Source organism: Elephas maximus, chromosome 26 (genome assembly GCF_024166365.1).
Source record: "Elephas maximus indicus isolate mEleMax1 chromosome 26, mEleMax1 primary haplotype, whole genome shotgun sequence".
NCBI lineage: Eukaryota > Metazoa > Chordata > Mammalia > Proboscidea > Elephantidae > Elephas > Elephas maximus.
This window is the reverse complement of record NC_064844.1, coordinates 24,224,793-24,250,490: the sequence shown is the minus strand read 5'-3', so window position 1 is coordinate 24,250,490 and position 25,698 is coordinate 24,224,793. Positions and strand designations below refer to the sequence as shown.

The 25,698-nt window shown below is 38.1% G+C and overlaps 1 protein-coding gene across 6 annotated transcripts in view; it reads right to left on the bottom strand.

Annotated features, from left to right (window-relative positions):
- Window positions 1-25,698, bottom strand: part of MAP4K3 (mitogen-activated protein kinase kinase kinase kinase 3) — a 237,823-nt gene that overhangs the window by 188,962 nt on the left and 23,163 nt on the right. Inside the window, exons 2-3 of one of the 6 annotated variants that reach the window (XM_049870297.1) lie at window positions 7,492-7,605; window positions 7,276-7,325 (exon numbers count right to left, since the gene is read on the bottom strand). The exons of 4 other annotated variants lie outside the window; for them this stretch is intronic. Coding sequence is in view for 1 of the 2 variants with exons in the window: in XM_049870296.1 (XP_049726253.1) it covers window positions 7,492-7,521 (30 nt within the window). In the remaining variant the exon portion in view is untranslated. The remainder of the gene's footprint in view (window positions 1-7,275; window positions 7,326-7,491; window positions 7,606-25,698) is intronic. One more of the 6 variants, XM_049870296.1, reaches the window with a different exon arrangement.

The following is a 25,698-nucleotide window of genomic DNA, read 5'->3' as shown; positions in this document are numbered from 1 at the left end:
AGAGAAAAGAGTCAGTATCAAATCACATAAAGCAGCAGACCATGATCACTTCAACAAGCTTCCAAAACAAAGAATTAAGAAATCTTCCAGATGAAGAGATATTCCTGGAATTACCAATCAGAAAACAAAAGATTAATATACAAAACTCCTCAGGAGATAAGGCAAAACACAGAGCACGCCAAGGAACACACAGATAAAGCAGCTGAGGAAATTAAGAAGGTTATTCAAGAGCATAATGAAAAATTTAATAGGAGGCAAGAATCCACAGAGAGACAGAAATCAGAAACTCAGAAGATTAACAATAAAATTTCAGAATTAGACAACTCAATAGTCAGAGGAGCAGAATTGAGGCAATAAAGTTAGGATGAGTGAGACTGAAGATAAAACACCTGGCACAAATACAGCTGAAGAAAAATCAGGTAAGAAAATTTTAAAAATGAAAAAACCCTAAGAATCATGTGGGACTCTATCAAGAAATAACCCACAGGTACTAGAACTGGGAGGGAGAACAGAAAACACAGAGAGAATTGTTGAAGATCTGTTGGCAGAAAATTTCCTGATATTGTGAAAGACAAGAAAATATTTATCCAAGATGCTCACTGAACCCCACACAAGACAGATCACAAAAGTCACCAACACATATAATCAAACTTGCCAAAATGAGAGATAAAGAGAATTTTAAGAGACGCTAGGGATAAATGAAAAGTCATCTACAAAGTAGAGAAAATAAGAATAAGCTCGGACTACTCAGCAGAAACCATAAGTGCAAGAAGACAATGAGATGATATATATAAAGCCTTGAAGGAAAAAAACTGCCACCAAGAATCATATATCCAATAAAACTGAATCTCAAATATGAAGGTGAAATAAGGACATTTCCAGACAAACAGAAGTTTAGGGAATTTGCAAAAACCAAACCAAAACTACAAGAAATACTAAAGGCAGTCCTCTGGTTAGAAAATCGATAACATCAAGTAACAATCCAAGACTTGAATACAGGACAGAGCAACCAATATCAACCTAAATAGGGAAATCACAAAAATAAATCACAATAAAAAAAAAAAATGCTCAAATCAGGGAAACAGCAATGTCATTAGGTAAAAGATGACAACATTAACGCAATGAAGAGGGTCTAAAAAATGTAGTCATAGATCTTTCATATGGAGAGAAATTCTAGGTGATATAAAGAGATAAATATTTGGTTCAAACTTAGGAAAACTGGCGTAAATAATAAGGTAACCAACCACAAAGGAGACTAACCATCCTACACATCAAAATAAAATACAAGAAAAACATGAAGACTCAGCAAATACAAAATCAACAACAATGAAAAAGAGAAAAAGACTATATATAAAGAAAAACTACTAAACCCAAAAAATTAAGTGGAAAAAAGAAACTGTCAACAACATACAAAAAAAGACATCAAAATGACAGCACTAAATTCATACCTATCCATAATTACACGAATGTAAAGGGACTAAATGCACCAATAAAGAGACAGAATACGTGAAAAAATGCACAATCCATCTATATGCTGCCTAGAAGAGACACACCTTAAAGACACAAACTAACACTCAAAGGATGGAAAAATACATATCAAGCAAACAACAGTCAAAAAAGAGCAGGAGTAGCAATATTAATTTCTGACAAAATAGACTTTAAAGTTAAAGCCACCACAAAGGATATGGAAGGACACTATGTAATGATTAAAGGGACAATATACTAGGAAGACATAACCATATTAACTATTTATACACCCAGGGACAGGACTTCAAGATACTTCAAACTCTAACAGCACTGAAAAGCAAGACAGACAGCTCCACAATAATACTGGGGGACTTCAACACACCACTTATGGGGGACAGAACATCCAGAAAGAAGCAAAATAAAGACATGGAAGATCTAAATGTCACAATCAACCAACCTGACCTCACAGACATATACAGAACACTCCACCCAAGAGCAGGCCAGTATGCTTTCTTTTCCAATGCAGGTGGAACATTCTCTAGAATAGACCATGTATTAGGTCATAAAGCAAGCCTTAATAGAATTCAAAACATCAAAATATTACAAAGCATCTTCTCTGACCATAAGGCCATGAAAGTAGAAATCAATAACAGAAAAAGCAGGGAAAAGAAATCAAACACCTAGAACCTGAACAACACCTTGCTCAAAAACTACTGTGTTATAGAAGAAATAAGGATGGAATAATGAAATTCATAGAAACCAATGAAAACTAAAACATTTCCTATCAGAAACTTTGGGACACAGCTAAAGCAGTTCTTAGAGGAAAATTTATAGCAAGAAATGCACACATCCAAAAAGAAGGGCCAAAATCAAAGAATTACCCCTACAACTTGAACAAATAGAGAGCAACAAAAGAAACCCTCAGGCATCTGCAGAAAGCAAATAATAAAAATTAGAGCAGAATTAAATGAAATAGAGCATACAAAAACAAGTGAAGGAGTTAAGACCAAAAGCTGGTTCTTTCAAAAGATTAACAAAATCAGTAAGCCAGTAGCCAAACTGACAAGAGAAAAACAGGAAAGGAAGTAAATAACCCACATAAGAAATGAGATGGACAATACCACAACAGACTCAACTGAAATTAAAAGAATATCAGATTACTATGAAAAACTGTAATCTTAACAAATGTGAAAACCTAGAAAAAATGGACAAATTTCTAGAAACACGCTACCTATCTAAACTAACACAAACAGAGATAGAACAACTGAATAACCCATAACAAAAGAAAAGGCTGAAAAGGTAATTTAAAAACTCCCAACAAAAAAAAAGTCCTGGCTCTGATGGCTTCACTGGAAAATTCTACCAAACCTTCAGAGAAGAGTTAACACCACCACTACTAAAGGTATTTCAGAGCACAGAAAATGATGGAAAACTCCCAAACTCATCCTATGAAGCCACCATTTCCCTGATACCAAAACCAGGTAAAGACACCAGAAAAAAAGAAAATTATAGACCTATATCCCTCATGAACTGAGATGCCAAAATCCTCAACAAAATTCCAGCTGATAGAATTCAACAACATATCAGAAAAATAATTCAACATGACCAAGTGGGATTTATACATCTCATGCAGAGTTGGTTCAACATTAGAAAAACAATCAATGTAATCCATCACATAAACAAAAGACAAGAACTACATGATTGTATCAACTGATGTAGAAAAGGCATTTGACAAAGTACACTCCCCATTCATTACAAAAATTCTCAGCAAAATAGGAACAGAAGGGAAATTCCTCAACAAAATAAAGGGCATTTACAGAAAGCCAATAGTCAACATCATCCTAAATGGAGAGAGTCTGAAAGCATTCCCCTTGAGAACGGGTACCAGACAAAGATGTCCTTTATCACCGGTCTTATCTAATATTGTTGTGGAGATCCTAGCCAGAACAATTGGGATAGAAATAAATAAATGAATAAAGAGCATCCAAATTGGTAAGGAAGTAGTAAAAGTATCTCTATTTGCAGATGACATGGTCTTATACACAGAAAACCCTAAAGAGTCCTCAAGAAAGCTACTGAAACTAATAGAAGAGTTAAGCAAAGTAGCAGAAAACAAGATAAACATACAAAAATCAGTTGGATTCCTCTACAGCAACAAAGAGAACGTCAAACAGGAAATCACCAAATCAATGCCATTTACAGTAGCCCCCAAGAAGATAAAATAGGAAAAATCTAACAAGAAATGTAAAAGACCTATACAAAGAAAACTACAAGTCACTACTACAAGAAACAAAAAGAGACCTACAGAAGTGGAAAAACATATCTTGCTCATGAATAGGAAGACTCAACAACGTAAAATGTTTATCCTACCCAAAGCGATCTATAGGTATGATGCAATCCCAATCCAAATACCAATGACATTTTTTAATGAGATGGAGAAACAAATCACCAATTTCACATGGAAAGGGAAGAGGCCCCAGAGAAGTAAGGCATTACTGAAAAAGAAGAACAAAGTGGGAGGCCTCACACACTACTTGATTTTAGAACATATACTGTCACAGTAGTCAAAACAGCCTGGTACTGGTACAACAACAGATACATTGACCAATGGAACAGAATTGAGAATCCAGACATAATTCCAACCACATATGAGCAGCTGATACTTGACAAAGGCCCAAAGTCTGTTAAATGCAGAAAAGACAGTCTCTTTAACAAACGGTGCTGGCATAACTGGATATCCAGCTGCAAAAAAAATCAAACCTGACACCATGCACGAAAACTAACTCAAAATGGATCAAAGACCTAAATATAAAATCTAAAACAATGAAGATCATGGAAGAAAAAATGGAGACAATGCTAGGAGCCCTAATACATAGCATATACAGTATACAAAACATTACTAACAATGTACAAACACCAGAAGAGAAAGTAGATAACTGGGAGCTCCTAAAAATCACTTATGCTCATCCAAAGACTTCACCAGAAGAGTGAAAAGATTATCTACAGACTGGGAAAAAGTTTTTGACTATAATAATTCCAATCAGCATCTGATCTCTAAAATCCACAGGATACTACAAAAAGACAACCCAAATAAAAAACGGGCAAAGGATATGAACAGGCACTCCACCAAAGAAGACATTCAGGCAGCTACCAAATACATGAGGAAAAGCTCACAATCATTAGCCAGCAGAGAAATGCAAATAAAACTACAATGAGATACAATCTCACCCCCAACAAGGCTGGCATTAATCCAAAAACACAAAATAATAAATGCTAGAGAGGTTGTAGAGAGACCGGAATACTTACTACTGATGGAGATGTAAAATGGTATAGCCACTTTGGAAATCGATTTGGCTCTTCCTTAGAAAGCTAGAAATAGAACTACCATATGATCTAGTAATCCCACTCCTTGGAATGTATCCTAGATAAACAAGAGCCTTCACAAGAACAGATACAGACACACTCATGTTCACTGCAGCACTGTTTACAACTGCAAAAAGATGGAAGCAACCAAGTGCCATCAATGGATTAATGGATAAATTATAGTATATTCACAAAATGGAATACTACGCCATGATTAAGAACAACGATGAATCCATGAAACATCTCATAACATGGAGGAATCTGGAAGGCATTATGCTGAGTGAAATTAGTTGCAAAAGGGCAAATATTTTATGAGACCACTATTATAAGAACTCAAGAAAAAGTCTGAACACAGAAGAAAATATTCTTTGATGACTACAAGGGTGGGCAAGGAGGGAGAGGGATATTCACTAATTAGATAGCAGACAAAAACTATTTTAGGTGAACTGAAAGACAACACAAGATACAGGAGAGGTCAGCACAACTGGACTAAACCAAAAGCAAAAATGTCTCCTGAATACAACCAAACACTTCGAAGGCCAGAGTAGCAGAGATGCGGGTCTGGGGAACATGGTTTTAGGGGACATCTAGATCAACTGGCCTAACAAAATGTATTAAGAAAATGTTCTGCATCCCACTTTGGTGAGTGGCACCTGGGATCTTCAACGCTAGCAAGCAGCCATCGAAGATGCATCAATTGGCCTCAACTCACCTGGAGCAAAGGAGAATGAAGAACACCAAAGACAAAAAGTAAAGATGACCCCGGGAGACAGAAAGGGCCACATAAACCAGACACTACATCATACTGAGACCAGAAGAACTAAATGGTGCCAGGCTACCACCAATGACGGCCCTGAAAGAGAACACAACAGTGAATCCCTGATGGAGCAGGAGAACAGTGGGATGCGGCTCTCAAATCTCTAAAAAGACTGGACTTAATGGTCTGACTGAGACTGGAAGGATGCTGGAGGTCATGGTCTCTGGACCCTCTGTTAGCCTAAGACTGGAACCATTCCCGAAGCCAACTCTTCAGACAGGGAGTGGACTGGACTATAAGACAGAAAATGACACTGGTGAGGAGTGAGTTTCTTGGCCCAGGAAGGCACATGAGACTATGTCAGCAAGATGAGAAGTCAGAGGAGGGTAGGAGCTGGCTGAATCAACACGGGGAATACAGGGTAGAAGGAAGGAGTATGCTGTCTTATTGGGGAGAGCAGCAAGGAGAACATAGCAAGGTGTGTAAGTTTTTGTATGAGGGACTGACTTATTTGTAAACTTTCACTTAAAGCACAGTAAATAAAAAAATACTTCAAAGAAATTATAAGAGAAAACAGTGAACCTGAGTTTGGCAAATGTATCTTAAATACCACAAAAAGCATGAGTAAGGATCATGAATATATAAACAAATTGTGATATACTGATACAGTGGAATACTGCTCAGCAATAAAAATGGAATAAACTGTTGATGCACACAAAAGCATAGATGAATTTTACAATAATTAATGTCAGTAAAAGAAGCCAGACTTTCAAAAGAGTACATACTACATGATTCCATTTATACAAAACTCTAGAAAATGCAAACTAATCTAAACTGACAGCAGATCAGCGGTTGCCTGGAGAACAGGAAGGAGCAGGAAAGGGGATTAAATACGGGCACGGAAAAATTTTGAGGATCATGGGTATGTTCATTATCTTGATTGCAGTGGTGGTTTCACAGGTATATACATATGCCAAAAACTTATCAAATCATACAATTTAAATACATACAGTTTATTCTATGTTAAATACACCTCAATAAAGTTTTTTTTTTTTTTTTTTAAAGAAAAAAACCTCAAAGGTCATTTCTACACTTTAAGTTCTCTTGGCATCCTCCAAATCTGTATCATACCACATCAAAAAACTTAAACATTTCTAAAATAAAACCACACACTGTATAATGCTTATTTGTATGTTTGTCTTCTCTATGAAGGCTATGAGTTCTCAGACTATCTTATGTAATTTTACCCAGGATCTACTAAAGTAGCCTTATACACAATAAGTGCTCGATAATGTACAATTAGAGCCCCTGGACCGCACGAGTGTTTAAGTGCTTGACTACTAACCAAACGCTGGCAGTTTGAACCCACCAGGGCACTGCAGAAGAAAGGCTCAGTAATCTGATTCTGAAGGTCACTGCCATGAAAACCCTATGGAGGGAGCATAGTTCTACTCTGTAACACATGGGGTCACTGTGAATCAGAATCAATGTGACAGCAATTGGTACTGGTAATGTACAATTAAGTGAATTTATGTTTACTTTTTAAAACCAAATGAAAAGTCTTGAGTAAACAGAATTAAAGGCTTGAAAACTGGATAGGTACATGAAAGTCAAAGATAAGCAATACTGCTGAAGCTCAATAAAGGTCCACTTGAAGCTGGCTAATATGTTCTGGCATAAAGACTTACCCGGTTTGTGAATTTCTCTAGAAAAAATTAGTTACTTAGAGAATAGAAATCTAGAGAGGGAAAAAAAAAAAACAGTAGGTAAATACACCCAAGAGCTCAAAACCAAAGTCAAAACACAAGATAACACTGTGGACAGAAACTGACTATAAAGAGTTATCCAGATTTTATGTGCAATTCCTGCATATGTTACTGCATTGTGTATAAATGCCAATTTACCTTTGTTGTTGATGAGTGCCATGAGTTCATTCCGACGCCTAGTGATCCTATAGGGTTTTTCCCGGCTGTAATCTTTACGGAAGCAATCCATCAGGTCTTTCTCCTGCAGAGAAGCTGGGTGAATATGAACCACCAATCTTTTGGTTAGCAGTTGACTGCTTAATCATTGTGCCACCAGGGCTCCTTCCTATTTACCTCCTAATACTATAATAAACAGAAGCCACTCCGAGGGAGAAAGGTGTGGCTGTATAGTTCTGAAACTCCATGAGGCAGTTCTACTCTGTCCCATAGGGTCGCTATGAGTTGGAAACGATTCAATAATAGGTTTACTATAACAAATGGTGGAACAGCGGTTAAGTGCTCGGCTGCTAACCGAAAAGTCAGTGGTTAGAACCCACCAACGACTCTTGGCGATCTGCCCCTGTAAAGATGGAGCAGTTCTACTCTATCACACAGTGTCACTATGAGTCGGAAGAAACTCGACGGCATACAACAATATAATAAATGTAAGACAGACCTCTAATTCACAGGCATTAAGATAAGGACAGTGCGGCTAAGGAAAGAAAAAACTTCAAGAGGTCTATAATACTTGCTTGGATAGTGTCTAAGTGCTAATTCCAACAATGGACTCGAATAGCAGAAAGGTACTTTTACTGCCAAAGGTACTTTGAAAAACAACTTGTCACAAACCTGAAACACAGAATGCTGGGTATGCTTATGTTCAATGTTTGGTTTTCCAATATTCTTTCAGTTCTTCTGATTACATCAAGGTTAATCTCTTTTAAGTGCTTTTTAGTTTCTGATTATTTTTAAACTTAGTTTGGGTGGGAGGATGGGAGCCTGGAATGGTGAGGGAGGGAGTTGCTAATCTGTCCTTTAACAAGAAGGCTGAGCCTCAGTTCAGAACAGGCCACTGAATTATCTAAGTAAATGTGGCAGCTGAACCTGTGGTGGGTTGCCAGGATATACCACACAAATAGCCAGGACCAAGAATTCTGAGTCCTCTGCACTCATGTAACAACCTGTACCAATTTCAATAATTTAGGCAGAATTTCAGTTTCGGAAAATTAAAACCCACTGTAATATAAAAAAGCAACTGGCAACGCTGAAAACATTAGAATTTTTTGTAAAGCTCTACATCTATCTAAATTTTGATTCTGTGTTCGCACATTACAATAACAAACTCTACTGAAAACCATTAAACCATTATAGTCATTTTACTGTAACAGTCAAGACTCTTTGCGACATAATTCTGAACCAAATATACAAGTGTGAGAAGAAAAGCAGAGACAAACATTAATTTCATTATAATAAAAATGATACTTAAAAGTATTTTTAAAAAGGCCTTTGAGTTAATACCATAAGCAGTACTTTTAATACTATGAAGTATATAAAAACACTTAGTTAACTTTTCAAAAGCTTTCTAGCTTCTCAAAAATGAAACAATCTCACTCCAGCAATTAAACCAAAATGTACAGAACAGCCATTCTAAATACATATGACCCCCAAAAGGCTACGTGGTCTAACGACATTAAAGGCGCACGTATCACAGTTATTGCTATCAATGTTCTGGCATTGTTTTCTGTATTTTTTTTTACTCAAATGAAGCATGCCCACACCATACAATTTACACTGGCATTAAGTATATCTTTTAGAAATAATAGAGTGTGCTTTAAAAAAATTTTTTTCAATACTTAAAAATACTTAAATTTGGAGAAAATGGACAGAATTCAAAGTCCTGTTAAACAGTAACTTTTTTAGTAAGATATGCAGCATATAATTTTTTCAATTTAAATTAAGAGTGGATTTCCCAAAAAGACAAGGAAATGGACATCTACATGAGAGAAGAATGTCTTCTTGGCCTCTATTTTTAGTTAAAGCTGTTATTTTGAATCCAGATTGAAAGTACAGAGAGATAGCCAGTAAATATGACTCCCTCACTTCTGACAAAAATCCAGATGTTTTAACTATAGTTTCCTACTTAAATTAAACTGTGATCTTGTGGTGCATATTCCAGATTGAGTGTACATACCAACCTACATTCTTTCTCTGAACAGTGACTCCATTTGACTCTTTCAGGAAAGACAATGGTATATGGTTTCAATATCTCATTTAGTTATTAAACATTTACTGGGAGCCAACTACATGCCACGTATGGTGCTAGGTACAGGGACAAAAAGCTACTGTTAGCTTATGTTTAATGACTTTGTTACATGGTAAAACTATATACTGTTAGAATCCTGAAAGTCCATTACCCTGAATAACCACTTGGGATTGGTGAGAAAGTGGGCGGAACTAGTAAGCTTGTCTGGCAAGGGCTTCATCATTCACTGAGTTCTTGGCATGTCAACTATGCTCTACAAATGAGGTGAGAAGCACAGAAGTCTATCAGAGTCGGAAAAACAATTCTAAGGGAAAGAACATCTGGCATCGTTAGCACTGAAAAAATCTGAAAGTGTACAGATGGGAACAGTGACTAAACGTAATGCCTTCAGATTCCAAAGATGCCAGCTACCACATTTACATGGCGGCTAAGAAGGGGAGGCTTAAATACTTGACAACAACGAATGCCGTATGGCAGGTACTCTGGAGTTCGCGAAGTACTTGTCATATACATTATTTCATTTTAATTTTCCAGACCTTACTATTTTACAACAAGGGAAGAAACTGAGTAAGGACAAAATCAAGCTTTTAGCAGTTCGCTAGCCCTACATTTCCCAAAGTGTGTTCTGTGGAATTGAGATTACAGTCATTAGGAAAATAAAAATAAATTTGTTTAGGTTCATGGTCAATTAATTTAGGGAAATAACAAGCCAAAGTTAAAAAGTATATCTACTGCATGATTTCTCAGTCTTTAATATGCTAATGTATTATGTAAATCTCAAAGAGGGGAAGCATTTCCCAAACTCACTGGATCACAGAACCCTTAAGATGGGAATGTAAAATGTACAATCACTCCGAAAACAGTTTGGACAGTCCTGTGCAGCCCAGAGGCTGGACTGGGTACGGAGCCAGTGGTCAGATGCTGGTTTTGGTAAGAAAAGCAAGTATAATTACAAAATACCTGAAGAAGACTGGCAGTCAAAACACAAGTCACTGTCAATCACTACACAGACTAGGACTAACTGTGAGATTCTATTTGTTGTATGTGGAACAGCGACATGGTAGATATGCAGATTCCAAGGACAAGATAGCCACTTGCAACTGTTCTTCTCAGAGATACCTGGGGAGTTCTTAGAGTACAAGATGCCCAGACTCCACCACATGTACAAAGAGGCTTGGATACGCACAGTTTCAGATCACTTTGCCACTCATGAGGGGCTTTCAACCTTCTGCTTCCTATATGGAATGTACAAGATTCTGATACATTCCCAAAGTACACTATTCTTTTCCCCCTTATATCAGTCTCTACATCTTACAACACAGTTATTCACAGATTCCCACCACACACTCCCAAGGTCACCCCAACAAGAGTGGCTCAAAGAATACATGCTAGATGAAAAATGCGATTATCATAATAAGCTTTAAAACATTCCACCATAATTAAACTGATTTTATTCCTCTTTGTCTTGACACTTTACAACAAGCAACATGTTCTAATCTTTACAGAAATAGCCAAGTCTGGAAAACAGAAACATATTCACCAGCCTTTCATCAACAGCCGAAATTGGGTTGCAAAGAGAGGCACTGATCTTTTCTCAACATCAGTGGTCCCCAGATTCAGGGGGAAAAAACATGCTGCTTAAACCTTAAAGTTCTACCTTACTGCCAAGTCCCAGTATGAAGGAATTGTATAGTATTACATTAAAATCTTTTATTAAATAGTTCTTAGAAACCATTCTGGGGGAAATAAAAGGCTAGTACAACTTTAAAACTACCTCAGGTTACAAGAATAACGTTAGGCAAGTTTTTTAGAATACGTTTTCTTAAGAAAATGTTTCAGCAATGTTTTTGAGAAACTGTCCCCACCTCCCACTTCCACTGTTGCCTGCCTGCAGATCTCTTTCCTACCCTGCCTATTGTGCCTCATCTCTCTTATGAGTGTGTACCAATCTAACACTACGGGCCTTTTATGAAAACCAAGTATTATGTAAATAGTAATTTATTATATAAATGGTAACTCATTTATCCAAAATTAAATGACCAAACAATTTCAATGTTGTTGTTGGTTGGCATCAAGTCAATTCTGATGCATGGCAACCCCATGTGTGCAGAGTAGAACTGCTCCAAAGGACTCTGTGCAAGGAGATTGCCAGGCTTGTCTTCAGAGGCGTTTCTGGGTGGGTTTGAACTACCAACCTTTCAGCTAATAAAGCATTTAACGGTGTGCACCACCCAAGTACTCCACAGAGAATCATAAATATTGTCACCAACAATTTTTTGGAGAGCTAAGAAGTTCAAGAGGTTAGAAAAGCAATTCTGTGAGCCAGGTACCTTGGCCCATAACTTGAGTAGGGTTCATAACCAGGTTTTACTAGTTAATCTTCATTTCTGGGAAATGACAGCCTGTACTTGCAAAGTCCAAACTCCTCCTCGGAAATGAAGTGCTACTTAAAAGTTATGGTCCTCAAACAGTTCCAAATGTATGAGCACCATTTAAGCATAAAGGACAAGGAGATAAGCATAAGAACTAGTGATTAAAGTTTCCTTCAGATTCTCTATGCCAACTGATCTGACAGTTTAAGCCACTGGAGAAATTCACCATGTTCCACACTAAAGAAATAGAAATGTTTACTGCACAAAAAATCTCTTCCCTCTACATATATTGGTAGACTAGTAATAAGTACAACCTAATTTCAACCTAACTGCGACTTAGTTGAAACAGGTCTATGGGATTAAATGCCCTAAAAGCTGAGTGTCAGAAAAAGAGATAAGTAAAGAAGAGAAAGAAAAATGGAATTATGGTGAAAACAAGGCAATTGCCTGCATTATTTCAATGGGGACCAAACAAATTAAACCAAATCTGATAGTTTCTATGGTTTTTATGTCTCTCCAATCCTATAAGTTAAATAATGTTAGGTAATAATAGTCACCTTTGGTGTTCACTGATAGCAGTTAATATAGAAGCAGAACTATAAATCAATATTTGGAAGAAATAAATCCCTTTACCTTGTCTCTAATTTTATGACTCTAATTCAGACTGGTTGTACAACTCTGAATACACTAAAAACCACTGACTTGTACAATTTAAATGGGTGAGTTGTATGGTATATGATTATAGTTCAATGCAGCTGTTAAAAAAAAAATTTTAATCAGATGCTGGGAAGCGGGTGGAAACAGTTTGCCACGTTTGAAAACAAAGCTCCAGAATAAACTTTTCTATATAAACTGGCCAGTGAAACCAAATGCAAAACAGACTCTGGTGAAACAGATGGATAAGATGTTTCCGGCATGTTAATAAAGAAAACTCTCCAACTGATATGGTTGTGGACTTGACCAGCAGCCAGCTAAACGCCTCTGTTAACTCCAGCTCTGGCCGACTCCTTTCCGCTGCCCGAGACACACACGTGGAGGGTGAGAACCACATGCTCCCGCCCCAAGGAAAAAAATAGTCTCCTGGCAGTTGTCATGGGATGGTTTGAGGGAGGCAGGAGGCTGCCCATGTTTTATTCCAGGACATTTTCAAAAGCATAAGCTACTTTCCTCACAAGTACAATCTCAATTCACTAGAAGAAAACAAATCTTCTCCTTTAGTGAATATATAGTGCCATTTCTGCATGCTTGCCCTTTTATGATTTACTTTTTCCTAATCACTATCCCCTCGCATACCCAGGGAGGTATTTTTCTGATACCACTGAGTCCAGCCCTCCCTTCCTTAGCAAAAAACAATAATAATAATAATACTTTTAAAAATTAGAAAATGACTTTTGGCAGTGCAGCTTAATGGTTAACAGTATGGACTCTTTAGAGCCAGACTGTGTGGGTTCCTGTGCTGGCGCTGCCACTGACTAGCAGTGGAACCTCGGGCAAATCACTTAAGCTTTCTGTGTTCCTCTACTCTCATCTGTAACATGGGTTAAGTTCCAACATCACAGCACTAATGCGAGACTAGAAGGGGTTAATACATGTAAGGTTCACGGAACAATGTTTAGCAAATAGCAAGTGCTGTTTAATTACAATTACTTCAAAGAGTAAATAAGCAACTTTTACAAATGTATGAGAAAAGTCTGGTTTATAACTTGTAAAACAGAGTTATGGCAAATCCTAGAAAGCTGTACAGGTATACAGAGACTGAACAAATACGTAAATAAATGAAAGACAGGAGAAGCCAGGTTTCTGACTACTGCAGAAGGAGGCAATGAGGGAAGGCTAGAATGAACCATGCAGTACTTACTGGATTAGATTCAGAGACATCAGCATGAACTCATGCTGAGCCTAATTATTGATATGTATAGATACAGAAATTATATATACACACACACACACATATATATGTTATGGATTGAATTATGTCCCCCCAAGATTGTGTATCAACTTGGTTAGGCCATGATTCCCACTACTGTGTGGCTGTCCTCCATTTTGTGATTGTAACCTAATGTTGAGAGGATTAGGGTGTGATTGTAATACCGCCCTTACTCAGGTCACCTCCCTGATCCAAGGTAAAGGGAGTTTCCCGGGGGTGTGGCCTGCATGACCTTTTATCTCTCAAGAGATAAAAGGAAAGGGAAGCAAGTAGAGTTGGAGACCTTATACCACCAAGAAAGCGGCACCAGGAGCTGAGCGTGTCCTTTGGACCTGGGGTCCCTGAGCCTGAGAAGCTCCTGGACCATGGGAAGATTGACAAGCACCTTCCTCCAGATCCTACAGAGAGAGAAAGCCTTCTCCTGGAGCTAATGCCCTGAATTTGGACTTTTAGCCTACTTTACTGTGAAGAAATAAATTTCTCTTTGTTAAAGCCATCCATGTGTTGTATTACTGTTATAGCAGCACTAGATGACTAAGACAATATGTGTGTGTGTATGTGTGTGGTGACACAGTGGTTAAGTGGTCAACTGCTAAACCAAAAGGTCGACAGTTTGAATTCAACAGCTTCACAGGAGAAAGATATGGCAGTCTGCTTCGATAAAGATTTACAGCCTTGGAAACCCTGTGGGGCAGTTCTACGCTGTCCTATAGGGTGGCTGTGAGTCAGAATTGGACTGGATGGCAATACATATATGGGTTAGTAATATACACACTTTCTCCTTTAGCTTTATCTGCTTAGAGGACCTAGAAGCAATGACATCTCAGCAGCAACAAGCACACCCAGGGTGCCGATCTTGATTTCTAATACCATTCTTCCATAAAAAGGACCAGCACTCCTAGGAGAAATGAGTGACTATTTGGTTGGGGTAGAGAATATGCAAGATAAGCCTGGTGCACCTTTTAATGCCAGAGTTAAGGAAGGGAGTGTTAAAAAACAAAACAATGGAGACTATCAAAAAGACACAGGAGACAACCTGAAAGAGCTCCCAATGGCCAAAGCTGGAACAATTTAAGCAAAAAAAGAAATAATATAGTACTAGCTTATAATCCAAAGTATAAAGTAAATATCTATGACTCCATACCAACATAAAATAACTGAGTAAATAAATGGGGGCAAAGATACAAATCTCTCTTTGAGTATAGACTGTTTAGTGACTTGCTTCCAAAGAGTATAACATGGAAAGGTGGGGAAAGTATTTTTGCAGTGGAGAAACCTGGTAATACTAACTCAGCCAGGTGATCGAAGTCAGCATTAATAGTGATGAGTCATGTTAATAGCATGGACGCTCTACATTTGTGGTCTTCCTTCCCAAAACCCAAAACCCCGGTCTAATCATAAGAAAAACAACACGCAAACCCAAATTGAGGAACACTGTACAAAATACCAGATAAGCACACCTCAAAACTCTCAATGTCATCAGAAACAAAGTTTGTGAAACTGTCATAGACCAGAGAAGCCTAAGGAGACATGGCAAAACGTTAATATGGTCATATAATACAAATCATTTCTAAATGTAATAAGGTCATGTAATACGGATCCTGAGACAGAAGATAGCCATTAGGGAAAAACTAGTGAAATCCATACAGACCGTAGATTTCTGTTAATACTAATGTACCAAGATTGGTTCCTTAGTTGTGAAAACTGTACCATGGTAATATAAGATGTTAACTTAAGGAGAAACTAGGTGAGAAGTATACAGAAACTCTCTATTATCTATCCAGCTTTCTGTAAATCTGAAACTATTCTAAAACAAAGTTCAGTTTAAAAAATCTTAAAAGAGTAACAAAAGAAATTTTAATAATTAAATAATTTTACAAATATCATAAAGTTTAGAAAGTTGAGTTTAAATCTCGGCCAGACAAGCAAAAAAGGTTTTTCTCTTCCAAAACAGCTATCATAACACAGGTAAAAGATATTTCTGCACAGTGTTGCTGGAAAAAAAAAAAAAAAGCTAGATTCCATTACTACCACATAAAATAAGGTTACTTTCCAGATTTTTCTTCTAAAGTCAACAAAGCAAGATGTTACACTTAAAAAATACTTTGTCTGGGGAGCCAAGATGATGGACTAGACAGGCGCTTCCGGGGAACCCTCTTTACAAAAAGACAGGAAAAAACAAGTGAAACGAGTATATTTATGACAAGCTGGTAGCCCTGAGCTTCAAAGGCAAGTTTAGAAAATGAACTGAGGGGCGGGGGAGGAAGACACCGTTCAAAAGTGGACAGGAGTTACAGACCTGAATTGAGAGGAGCCCTCAGGCACCATTCCCAGAGCCGCGGCCTGGTACTAGCTTTTGGCCACAGTTTCCTCAGGAAGAACCAGCCAGCCACACAGCCTACTCACACCTCCAGAACCTGAGGAGAACGGCGTGCACGGCAAAAGCTAAGTACCTGAGTATTTTTTACCGTGCACACCCACCCCCAAGCAGGCTTCAGTGGCTAAATTCTCTGGGCCTGAAGTAGGCCCTGTTGAGCACCTAGAGCCATCCTCCTGGCCTTGGGGAAGGAAAAAATTTGCACTTGGGGGAAAAAGATAATTTGCTAGCTCCATTAACTGGGGGAGCTCAGGACAGAAGCAGCTCCTGTCCAGGCATAAACTGTCTGTGGACCTTGAGCACCTTTCCCTTCTGCATGGACCTGTGTGGGCCTATTTCAGGAGAATAGGCACTTGTTGGCAAACTCCAACCATTTTAGCTGTACAGTGGAGAGGTGGGTGTTTGGCGTTTGACATTGCTTTGCCTATTACACAAGGCCCTCACCTACCCACCTCAGGGACCTAAGGACTGCTAGCTCCACTCAGGTCACCCAGCCACTCACGACACGGGACTAAGGATAACTGGTACCTCCCAGTCTTTACAACCAAAAATACTGGGTGCCCATGGTCTGCTGCAGAACCCACCCACCTGCAAGCTCTAGGGAACAGGGATGCACTTTCCTCAGAGACACTCGGGGGTCGGTTCTCAGCCCGCTCCCCTGTTCAGAGTGTGACCCCCTGCTACAATCAGATACCGGTATATACACCAATCACCCCTGCCTCTCTAAGACTGTAGGACAGAGCCTTTATCACACACTCGATGATCAGCTACCTGGACACCTGAGCTGAATTCATACAAGGAAACGAATGGACTCCTAGGCTGATATGCCTAAAGATTCCTCTAGCCATCTGGAGACAGAATGTAAGAGCTCCAAAGGCAAAAATAAACCAGCTAGCTCACACAAACAACCCATTCGGGTCTATCAAACCAAATCAAAGAAAGAAGCTATGACACAGTAATCAAGAATAAACTAACACAATAACTTATAGAAGGCTTGGAGACAACAGTTAATATCAAGTCACATAAAGAAACAAACCATGATCAGCTCAACAGCCTCTCAAAACAAAGAATCCAGGGATCTTCTAGATGAAAGTGCATTCCTGGAATTACCAGATGCAGAATACAAAAGTTTAATATACAAAACTCGTCGAGGCATTAGGAAGGAAATGAGGCAATACGCAGAACAAGCCAAGGAACACACAGATAAAGCAACTGAAAAAATTAGAAAGATTATTCAGGAACACAATGAAAAGTTTAATAAGCTAGAAAAATCCATAGACACACAGCAATCAGAAATTCAGAAGATTAACAAAATTACAGAAGTAGACAACTCAATAGAAAGGGGAGCAGAATTGAGCAACTAAAAGGCAGAATTTCTGAACTCAAAGATAAATCACTTGGCACTAATAGAAGAAAACTCAGATAAAAGAATTTCAAAAATGAAGAAACCTTAAGAAGCAAGTGGGACTCTATCAAGAGAAAATAACCTACGAGTGACTGGAGTAACAGAACAGGGAGGGATAACAAAAAATACAGAGAGAATTGTTGAAGATTTGTTGGCAGAAAACTTCCCTGATATTGTGAAAGATGAGAAGATATCTATCCAAGAAGCTCATCAAACTCCACATAAGGAAGATGTTAAAAGAAAGTCATCAAGACATATTATAATCAAACTTGCCAAAACCAAAGATAGAGAATTATAAGAGCACGGAGGGATAAACGAAAAGTCACCTACAAAGGAGAGCATTCAAATAAAAATAACCTCGGACTACTTGGCAGAAACCATGGAGGTAAGAAGGCAAGGGGATAACATATTTAAAAAACTGAAGGAAAAAAATTGTCTGCCAAGAATCACATATCCAGCAAAACTGTCTCTTATTTATGAAGGTGAAATTAAGACATTTCCGGATAAACACAACTTTAGGTAATTCATAAAAACCAAACCAAAACTACAATAAATACTAAACCAAGTTCTTTGGTTAGAGAATCAATAATATCAGGTATCAACCCAAGTCTAGAACACTGGGCAGAGCAACGAGAAGTCAACCCAGACAGGGAAATCGAAAACAACAAAGCAAGATTACTAAAAAAAAAAAAGCTCAAAGCAGGGTAACAGCGATGTTATTATATAAGACAACATTAAAATAATACAGAGGGACTAAGAAATGTAATCATACACCTTCCATATGGAGAGGAAGATACGGTGACACAAAGAAATAAAATTTAGGCTTAAATTTAGAAAAATAGGGGTAAATAATAAGGTAACCACAAAGGAGACAAACTATCCTACTCATCAAAATAAAATACAAGAAAAAATAGAGACTCAGCAGAAACAAAATCAACAACAACAAATATGAGAAAAGGACAATATATAAAGAAAATCTACTCCGCACATAAAGTCAAGTGGGAAACAGAAACTGTCAACAACACACAAAAAAAGACATCAAAATGATAGCACTAAATTCATACCTATCCATAATTATGCTGAATGCAAATGGACTCAATGCACCAGTAAAGAGACAGAGAGTGGCAGAACAGATTAAAAAACAAGATGCATCTATATGCTGCCTACAAGAGATACATCTTAGACTCAGAGACACTTACAAACTAAAACTCAAAGGACGGAAAAAAATTCATCAAGCAAACAACAATCAAAAAACACCACGACTGGCAATATTAATTTCTGACAAAATAGACTTTAAAGTTAAATCTATCAGAAAGGATAAGGAAGGACACTATATAATGATTAAAGGGACAATACACCAAGAAGATATAACCATATTAAATATTTATGCACCCAATGACAGGGCTGCAAGATACATAAAAACAAACTCTATCTATCGACAGCAGTGGGTTGTTTTTTTAACAGCATTGAAAAGTGAGATAGACAGCTCCACAATCATACTAGGAGACTTCAACACACCACTTTCACTGAAGAACAGGACATCCAGAAAGAAGCTCAATAAAGACACGGAAGATCTAAATGCCACAATCAACCAACTTGACCTCATAGACATATACAGAATACTCCATCCAACGGCAGCCAAGTATACTTTCTTTTCTAGTGCACATGGAACATTCTCTAGAATAGACCACATATTAGGTCATAAAGCAAGCCTTAGCAGAATCCAAAACACTGAAATATTACAAAGCATCTTCTCTGACCATAAGGCCATAAAAGTGGAAAGCAATAACAGAAAAAGCGGGGAAAAGAAATCAAACACTTGAAAACTGAACAATGTCCTACTTAAAAAAGACTGGATTATACAAGACATTAAGGATGGAATAAAAAAATTTATAGAATCCAATGAGAATGAAAACACTTCCTATCAAAACCTTTGGGACACAGCAAAAGCGGTGCTTAGAGGTCAATTTATATCAATAAATGCACACATAAAAAAGGAAGAACAGGCCAAAATCAAAGAATTATCCCTACAACTTGACCAGATAGAAAGAGAGCAACAAAAGAAACCCACAGATACCAGAAGAAAACAAATAATAAAAATTAGAGCAGAACTAAATGAAATAGAAAACAGAAAAACAATTCAAAGCATTAACAAGACCAAAAGCTGGTTCTTTGAAAAAAATCAAAAAAATTCATAAACCACTGGCCAAACTGACAAAAGAAAAATATGAAAGGAAGTAAATAACCTGGATAAGGAATGAGATGGGCAATATTACAACACACCCAACTGAAATTAAAAGAATCATGAGGTTACTATAAAAAATTGTACTCTAACAAATTCGAAAACTTAGAAGAAATGGATGAATTCCTAGAAACACACTACCTACCTAAACTAACACAAACAGAGGCAGAACAACTAAATAGACCGATAACAAAAGAAGAGATTGAAAAGGTAATCAAAATACTCCCAACAAAAAAAAGCCCTGGTCCAGAGGGCTTCACTGCAGAGTTCTACCAAACTTTCAGAGAAGAGTTAACATCACTGCTACTAAAGGTATTTCAGAGGCTAGAAAAGGACGGAATACTACCAAACTCATTCTATGAAACCACCATATCCCTGATACCAAAACCACGTAAAGACACCACAAGAAAAAAAATATATAAACCTATATCCCTCATAAACGTAGATGCAAAAATTTTCAACAAAATTCTAGCCAAAAGAATTCAACAACTTATCAAAAAAATAGTTCACCGTGACCAAGTGGGATTCATACCAGGTATGCAGGGATGTTTAAACATTAGAAAAATAATTAATGTAATCCGCCACATAAATAAAACAGAAGACAAGAATCACATGATTTTATCAATTGATGCAGAAAAGGCACTTGACAAAGCTCAACACACATTCATGATAAAAACTCTCAGCAAAATAGGAATAGACGGAAAATTCCCCAACATAATAAAGGGCATTTATTCAAAGCCACCAGCCAATATCACCCTAAATGGAGAGAGCCAAAAACATTCCCGTTGAGATCGGGAACCAGACAAGGATGCCCTTTATCACCACTCTTATTCAACATTGTACTGGAAGTCCTAGCCAGAGCAATTAGGCTAGATAAAGAAATAAAGGGCATCCAGATTGGCAAGGAAACCCTGGTGGCATAGTGGTTAAGTGCTACGCCTGCTAACCAAGAAGCTGGCAGTTCAAATCCACCAGGCACTCCTTGGAAACTCTATGGAACAGTTCTACTCTGTCCTATAGGGTCGCTATGAGTGTTTTGGTTTTTTTTAGATTGGCACGGAAGAAGTAAAAATACCTCTATTTGCAGATGACACGATCTTATACACAGAAAACCCGAAGGAATCCTCCAGAGAACTACTGAAACTAAAAGAGGAGTTCAGCAGAGTATCAGGATACAAGATAAACATACAAAAATCAGTTGGATTCCTCTACACCAACAAAAAGAATATCGAAGAGGAAATCGCCAAATCAATGCCATTTACAGTACCCCCAAGAAGATAAAATACTTAGGAATAAATCTTACCAGAATGTAAAAGACTTACACAAACAAAACTATAATACACGTCTGCAAGAAACCAATAGAGACTTACGTAAGTGGAAAAACATACCTTGCTCATGGATAGGAAGACAACACTATAAAAATGTCTATTCTACCAAAAGCAATCCACACATTTAATGCAATTCCGATCCAAATGCCAACGACATTCTTTAATGAGATGGAGAAACAAATCACCAACTTCATATGGAAGGGAAAGAGGCTCCAGATAAGTAAGGCATTACTGAAAAAGAAGAACAAGGCAGGAAACCTTACTTTACCTGATTTTAGAACCTATTATACCACCACAGTAGTCAAAACAGTCTGGTACTGGTACAACAACAGATACATGGACCAACGGAACAGACTTGAGAATTCAGACATAAATCCATCCACATATGAGCAGCTGATATTTGACAAAGGCCCCAAAACAGTTAAATGGGGACAAGACGGTCTTTTTAAAAAATGGTGCTGGCATAACTGAATATTCATCTGCAAAAAAAGGAAACAAGACCCGTACCTCACTCCATGCACAAAAACTAACTCAAAATGGATCAAAGGCCTAAACATAAAATCGAAAACGATAAAGATCATGGAAGAAAAAATAGGGACAACGTTAGGAGCCCTAATACACGGCATAAACAGTATACAAAACATTATAAAGAATGTAGAAGAAAAACTAGATAACTGGGCGCTCCTAAAAATCAAACACCTATGCTCATCCAAAGACTTCACCAAAAGAGTAAAAAGACTACCTACAGACTGGGAAAAAGTTTTTAGCTATGACATTTCTGATCAGCACCTGATCTCTAAAATCTACATGATACTGCAAAAACTCAACTGCAGAAACACAAATAACCCAATTAAAAAATGGGCCAAAGATATGAATAGACACTTCACTAAAGAAGAAATTCAGGAGCTAACAGATATACAAGGAAATGTTCACGATCATTAGCCATTAGAGAAATGCAAATCAAAACTACAATGAGATTTCATCTCACTCCAACAAGGCTGGCATTAATCCAAAAAACACAAAAGAATAAATGACGGAGAGGCTGTGGAGAGATTGGAACACTTCTACACTGCTGGTGGGAATGTCAAATGGTACAGCCACTTTGGAAATCGATTTGGCGCTTCTTTAAAAAGCTAGAACTAGAACTACCATATGATCCAGCAATCCCACTCCTCGAAATATATCCTAGAGAAAGAAGTGCCTTTACACGAACAGATATATGCACACCCATGTTTATCGCAGCACTGTTTACAACAGCAAAAAGATGGAAGCAACCAAGGTGCCCATCAACAGATGAATGGGTAATTTATGGTATATTCACACAATGGAATACTACGCATCGATATAGAACAGTGAGGAATCTGTGAAACATTTCATAACATGGAGGAACCTGGAAGGCATTATGCTGAGTGAAATTAGTTGCAAAAGGACAAATATTGTATAAGACCACTATTATAAGAACTTGAGAAAGAGTTTAAACTGAGAAGGAAACACTTTTGTGGTTACCAGAGGGGGGAGGGAAGGAAGGTGGGAAAGGGGCATTCACTAATTAGATAGCAGATAAGAACTACTTTAGGTGAAGGGAAAGACAACACACAATACAGGGGAGGTCAGCACAACTGGACTAAACTAAAAGCAAGGAAGTTTCCTGAATAAACTGAATGCTTCGAAGGCCAGTGTACCAGGGGCAGCGGCCTGGGGACCATGGTTTCAGGGGACATCTAAGTCAACTGGCATAATAAAATCTATTAAGAAAACATTCTGCATCCCACTTTGAAATGTGGCGTCTGGGGTCTTAAATGCTAACAAGCGCCCATCTAAGATGCATCAATTGGTCTCAACCCACCTGGATCAAAGGAGAATGAAGAACACCAAGGTCACACGATAACTATGAGCCGAAGAGACAGAAAGGGCCACATGAACTAGAGACTTACATCATCCTGAGACCAGAAGAACTAGATGGTGCCCAGCCACAACCGATGACTGCCCTGACAGGGAACACAACAGAGAACTCCTGAGGGAGCAGGAGTGGGATGCAGACCCCAAATTCTCATAAAAAGACCATACTTAATGGTCTGACTGAGACTAGAAGAATCCCGGCGGTCATGGTCCCCAAACCTTCTGTTGGCCGAGGACAGGAACCATTCCCGAAGACTACTCATCAGACATGGAAAGGACTGGACAATGGGCTGGAGAGAGATGCTGATGAAGACTGAGCTACTTGTATCAGCTGGACACTTGAGACTGTACTGGCATCTCCTGTCTGGAGGGGAGATGGGAGGGTAGAGAGGGTTAGAAACTGACAAAACGGTCACGAAAGGAGAGACTGGAGGAAGGGAGCAGGCTGACTCATTAGGGGGAGAGTGAATGGGAGTGTGTAGTAAGGTGTATATAAGCTTATATGTGACAGACTGACTTGATTTGTAAAGTTTCACTTAAAGCACAATAAAAATTATTAAAAAAAAAAAAAAAAAAAAAAGCCAGATTTACTGGACCAGTTGAGGCTAGAGAACTCCCTGAGACTACTACTGCCCCGAGATATTCTTTAAATTATCATCCAAAACTATCTCAGGGTCACCTTTTAGTGAAACAACAGATTGGCACACAAAATAAAGGATATTATCTATGAGTATGGTGCTCCATTAAAAAACTATCTATATGAGAACAAAAGGTTAGCAACTACTCTAAAGCAAAAATAAGAAGCTAAGAGGGCAGGGAAACTAGAGTACTGGAAACAGAACAACCAGAACACAATGAAGACAATGTTGACACATTGTGAAAAATATAACTAATGTCACTGAACAACCTGGGCAGAAATTGTTAAATGGAAACCTAATTTGCTGTGTAAATTTTCACCGAAAACACAATAAAATATTATTAAAAAAAAAAACTCATTCAACAACCATTTATTGAGCACCAACTATATACGAGATGCTTTAGAAATTTAGACAGACCAACAGATGAATAAGATGTGGTCTCCACCTCCAGAGTGAATACATACAAATTCAAGGAGTAAGATGTACACAAATAACTAAATCATAAGATAGTTATCAGAGTTCCTAACTTATGTCACTTCACATAATTTCTAATTTTTCAAACAACTTTGCAAGGTTAGTATTACTCGCATTTACTGTCATATTACTACCAGATAAAGAAACAAAGAAGTTGTGTGACTTGCCAAAGGCCACCCAGCTATAAGTGAACGACCAAAGATTCACACCCAGGTCCATACTGAAAATACATTCCTTCCACTTTGTACTATGCTTACTCATTAACACAGGAAAAGAGCCATAATAGAGGTACGAGAAGTATGGACATTGAGCTGAGGTCAAAAGATAACAGGAAGAACTTAGGAAGAAGAAAAAAGACGAAAGCATCCAACAAAAAATAATCAACCAAAAAAAAAAAAATTCAGACAATATAGAAAAGGGGGAGTTGGGTTAAGGGAACTGAATTTGGAAAGACTAGAGAAGACAGTTACTGTGGGAGCTTTATCAGTAGTTAACAGCAGCAAATCAGTGAACTAGTAAGTACTAATAACAGCTGGTTAAAGATAAATCCGGTCAACAGTTACATATTTTTCTCCATAAGGTTCTTGTACTTGGGATCAGAGAAAATAGGTATGCCTTCCAACTAATGGGGAAACCCTGGTGGGATAATGGTTAAGTGCTACAGCTGCTAACCAAAAGGCTGGCAGCTGGAATCCACCAGGTGCTCCATGGAAACTCTATGGCGCATGTCCACTCTGTCCTACAGGGTCATTATGAGTCAGAATTGACTCAACAGCAACAGGTTTGGTTAGCTTTTTTTTCCCAACTAATGGAGCCCTGGTGGTGCAGTGGTTAAGAGCTCAGGCCATTAATGAAAAGGTCAGCAGTTCGAATCCCCCAGATGACCCCTGGAAACCCTATGGGGCAGTTCTACTCTGCCCTATAGGGTTGCTATGAGTTGAAATCGATACGATAACTATGGGTTTTTTGTTTTTTCCCACTGATGGTGGGGCACTAGCACAGCAAGCATGATGGAAATGTCACTGTAGTGTTTTTAAACACAGTGGTGACTTCAGGTTCTGGCAATATGGAGAATAATAACCTGCAAATCTTCCCTCAACAAACACAAAAAAAATACTATGTTAAATTAAAAAAAAAAAAAATTTTTGTTGTTTTTTTGAATGCATACCTGAGTCCACAAGAAAGAAAAGCAAACCCTTGAGGACCAGAAATAAAAGGAAATGGAAAACCAAAGTTGAGGCTTCCACCAGCAGGAGAGCTAAGTATGAGGATGGGGAAGAGGGGAAGCTGGGAAAGTTGGTCTCTGCAACCCAGGTGGTTGAGGCTTTTAAGCCTTGTGGAGGACATGTGAACTGGCCTAGGGCCCACTCAAAGCAGTACACTGGGACTGAGATCCCTAAATAAAGCTGGGACCTTGGAAGGGACTACAGTCTCAGGAAAA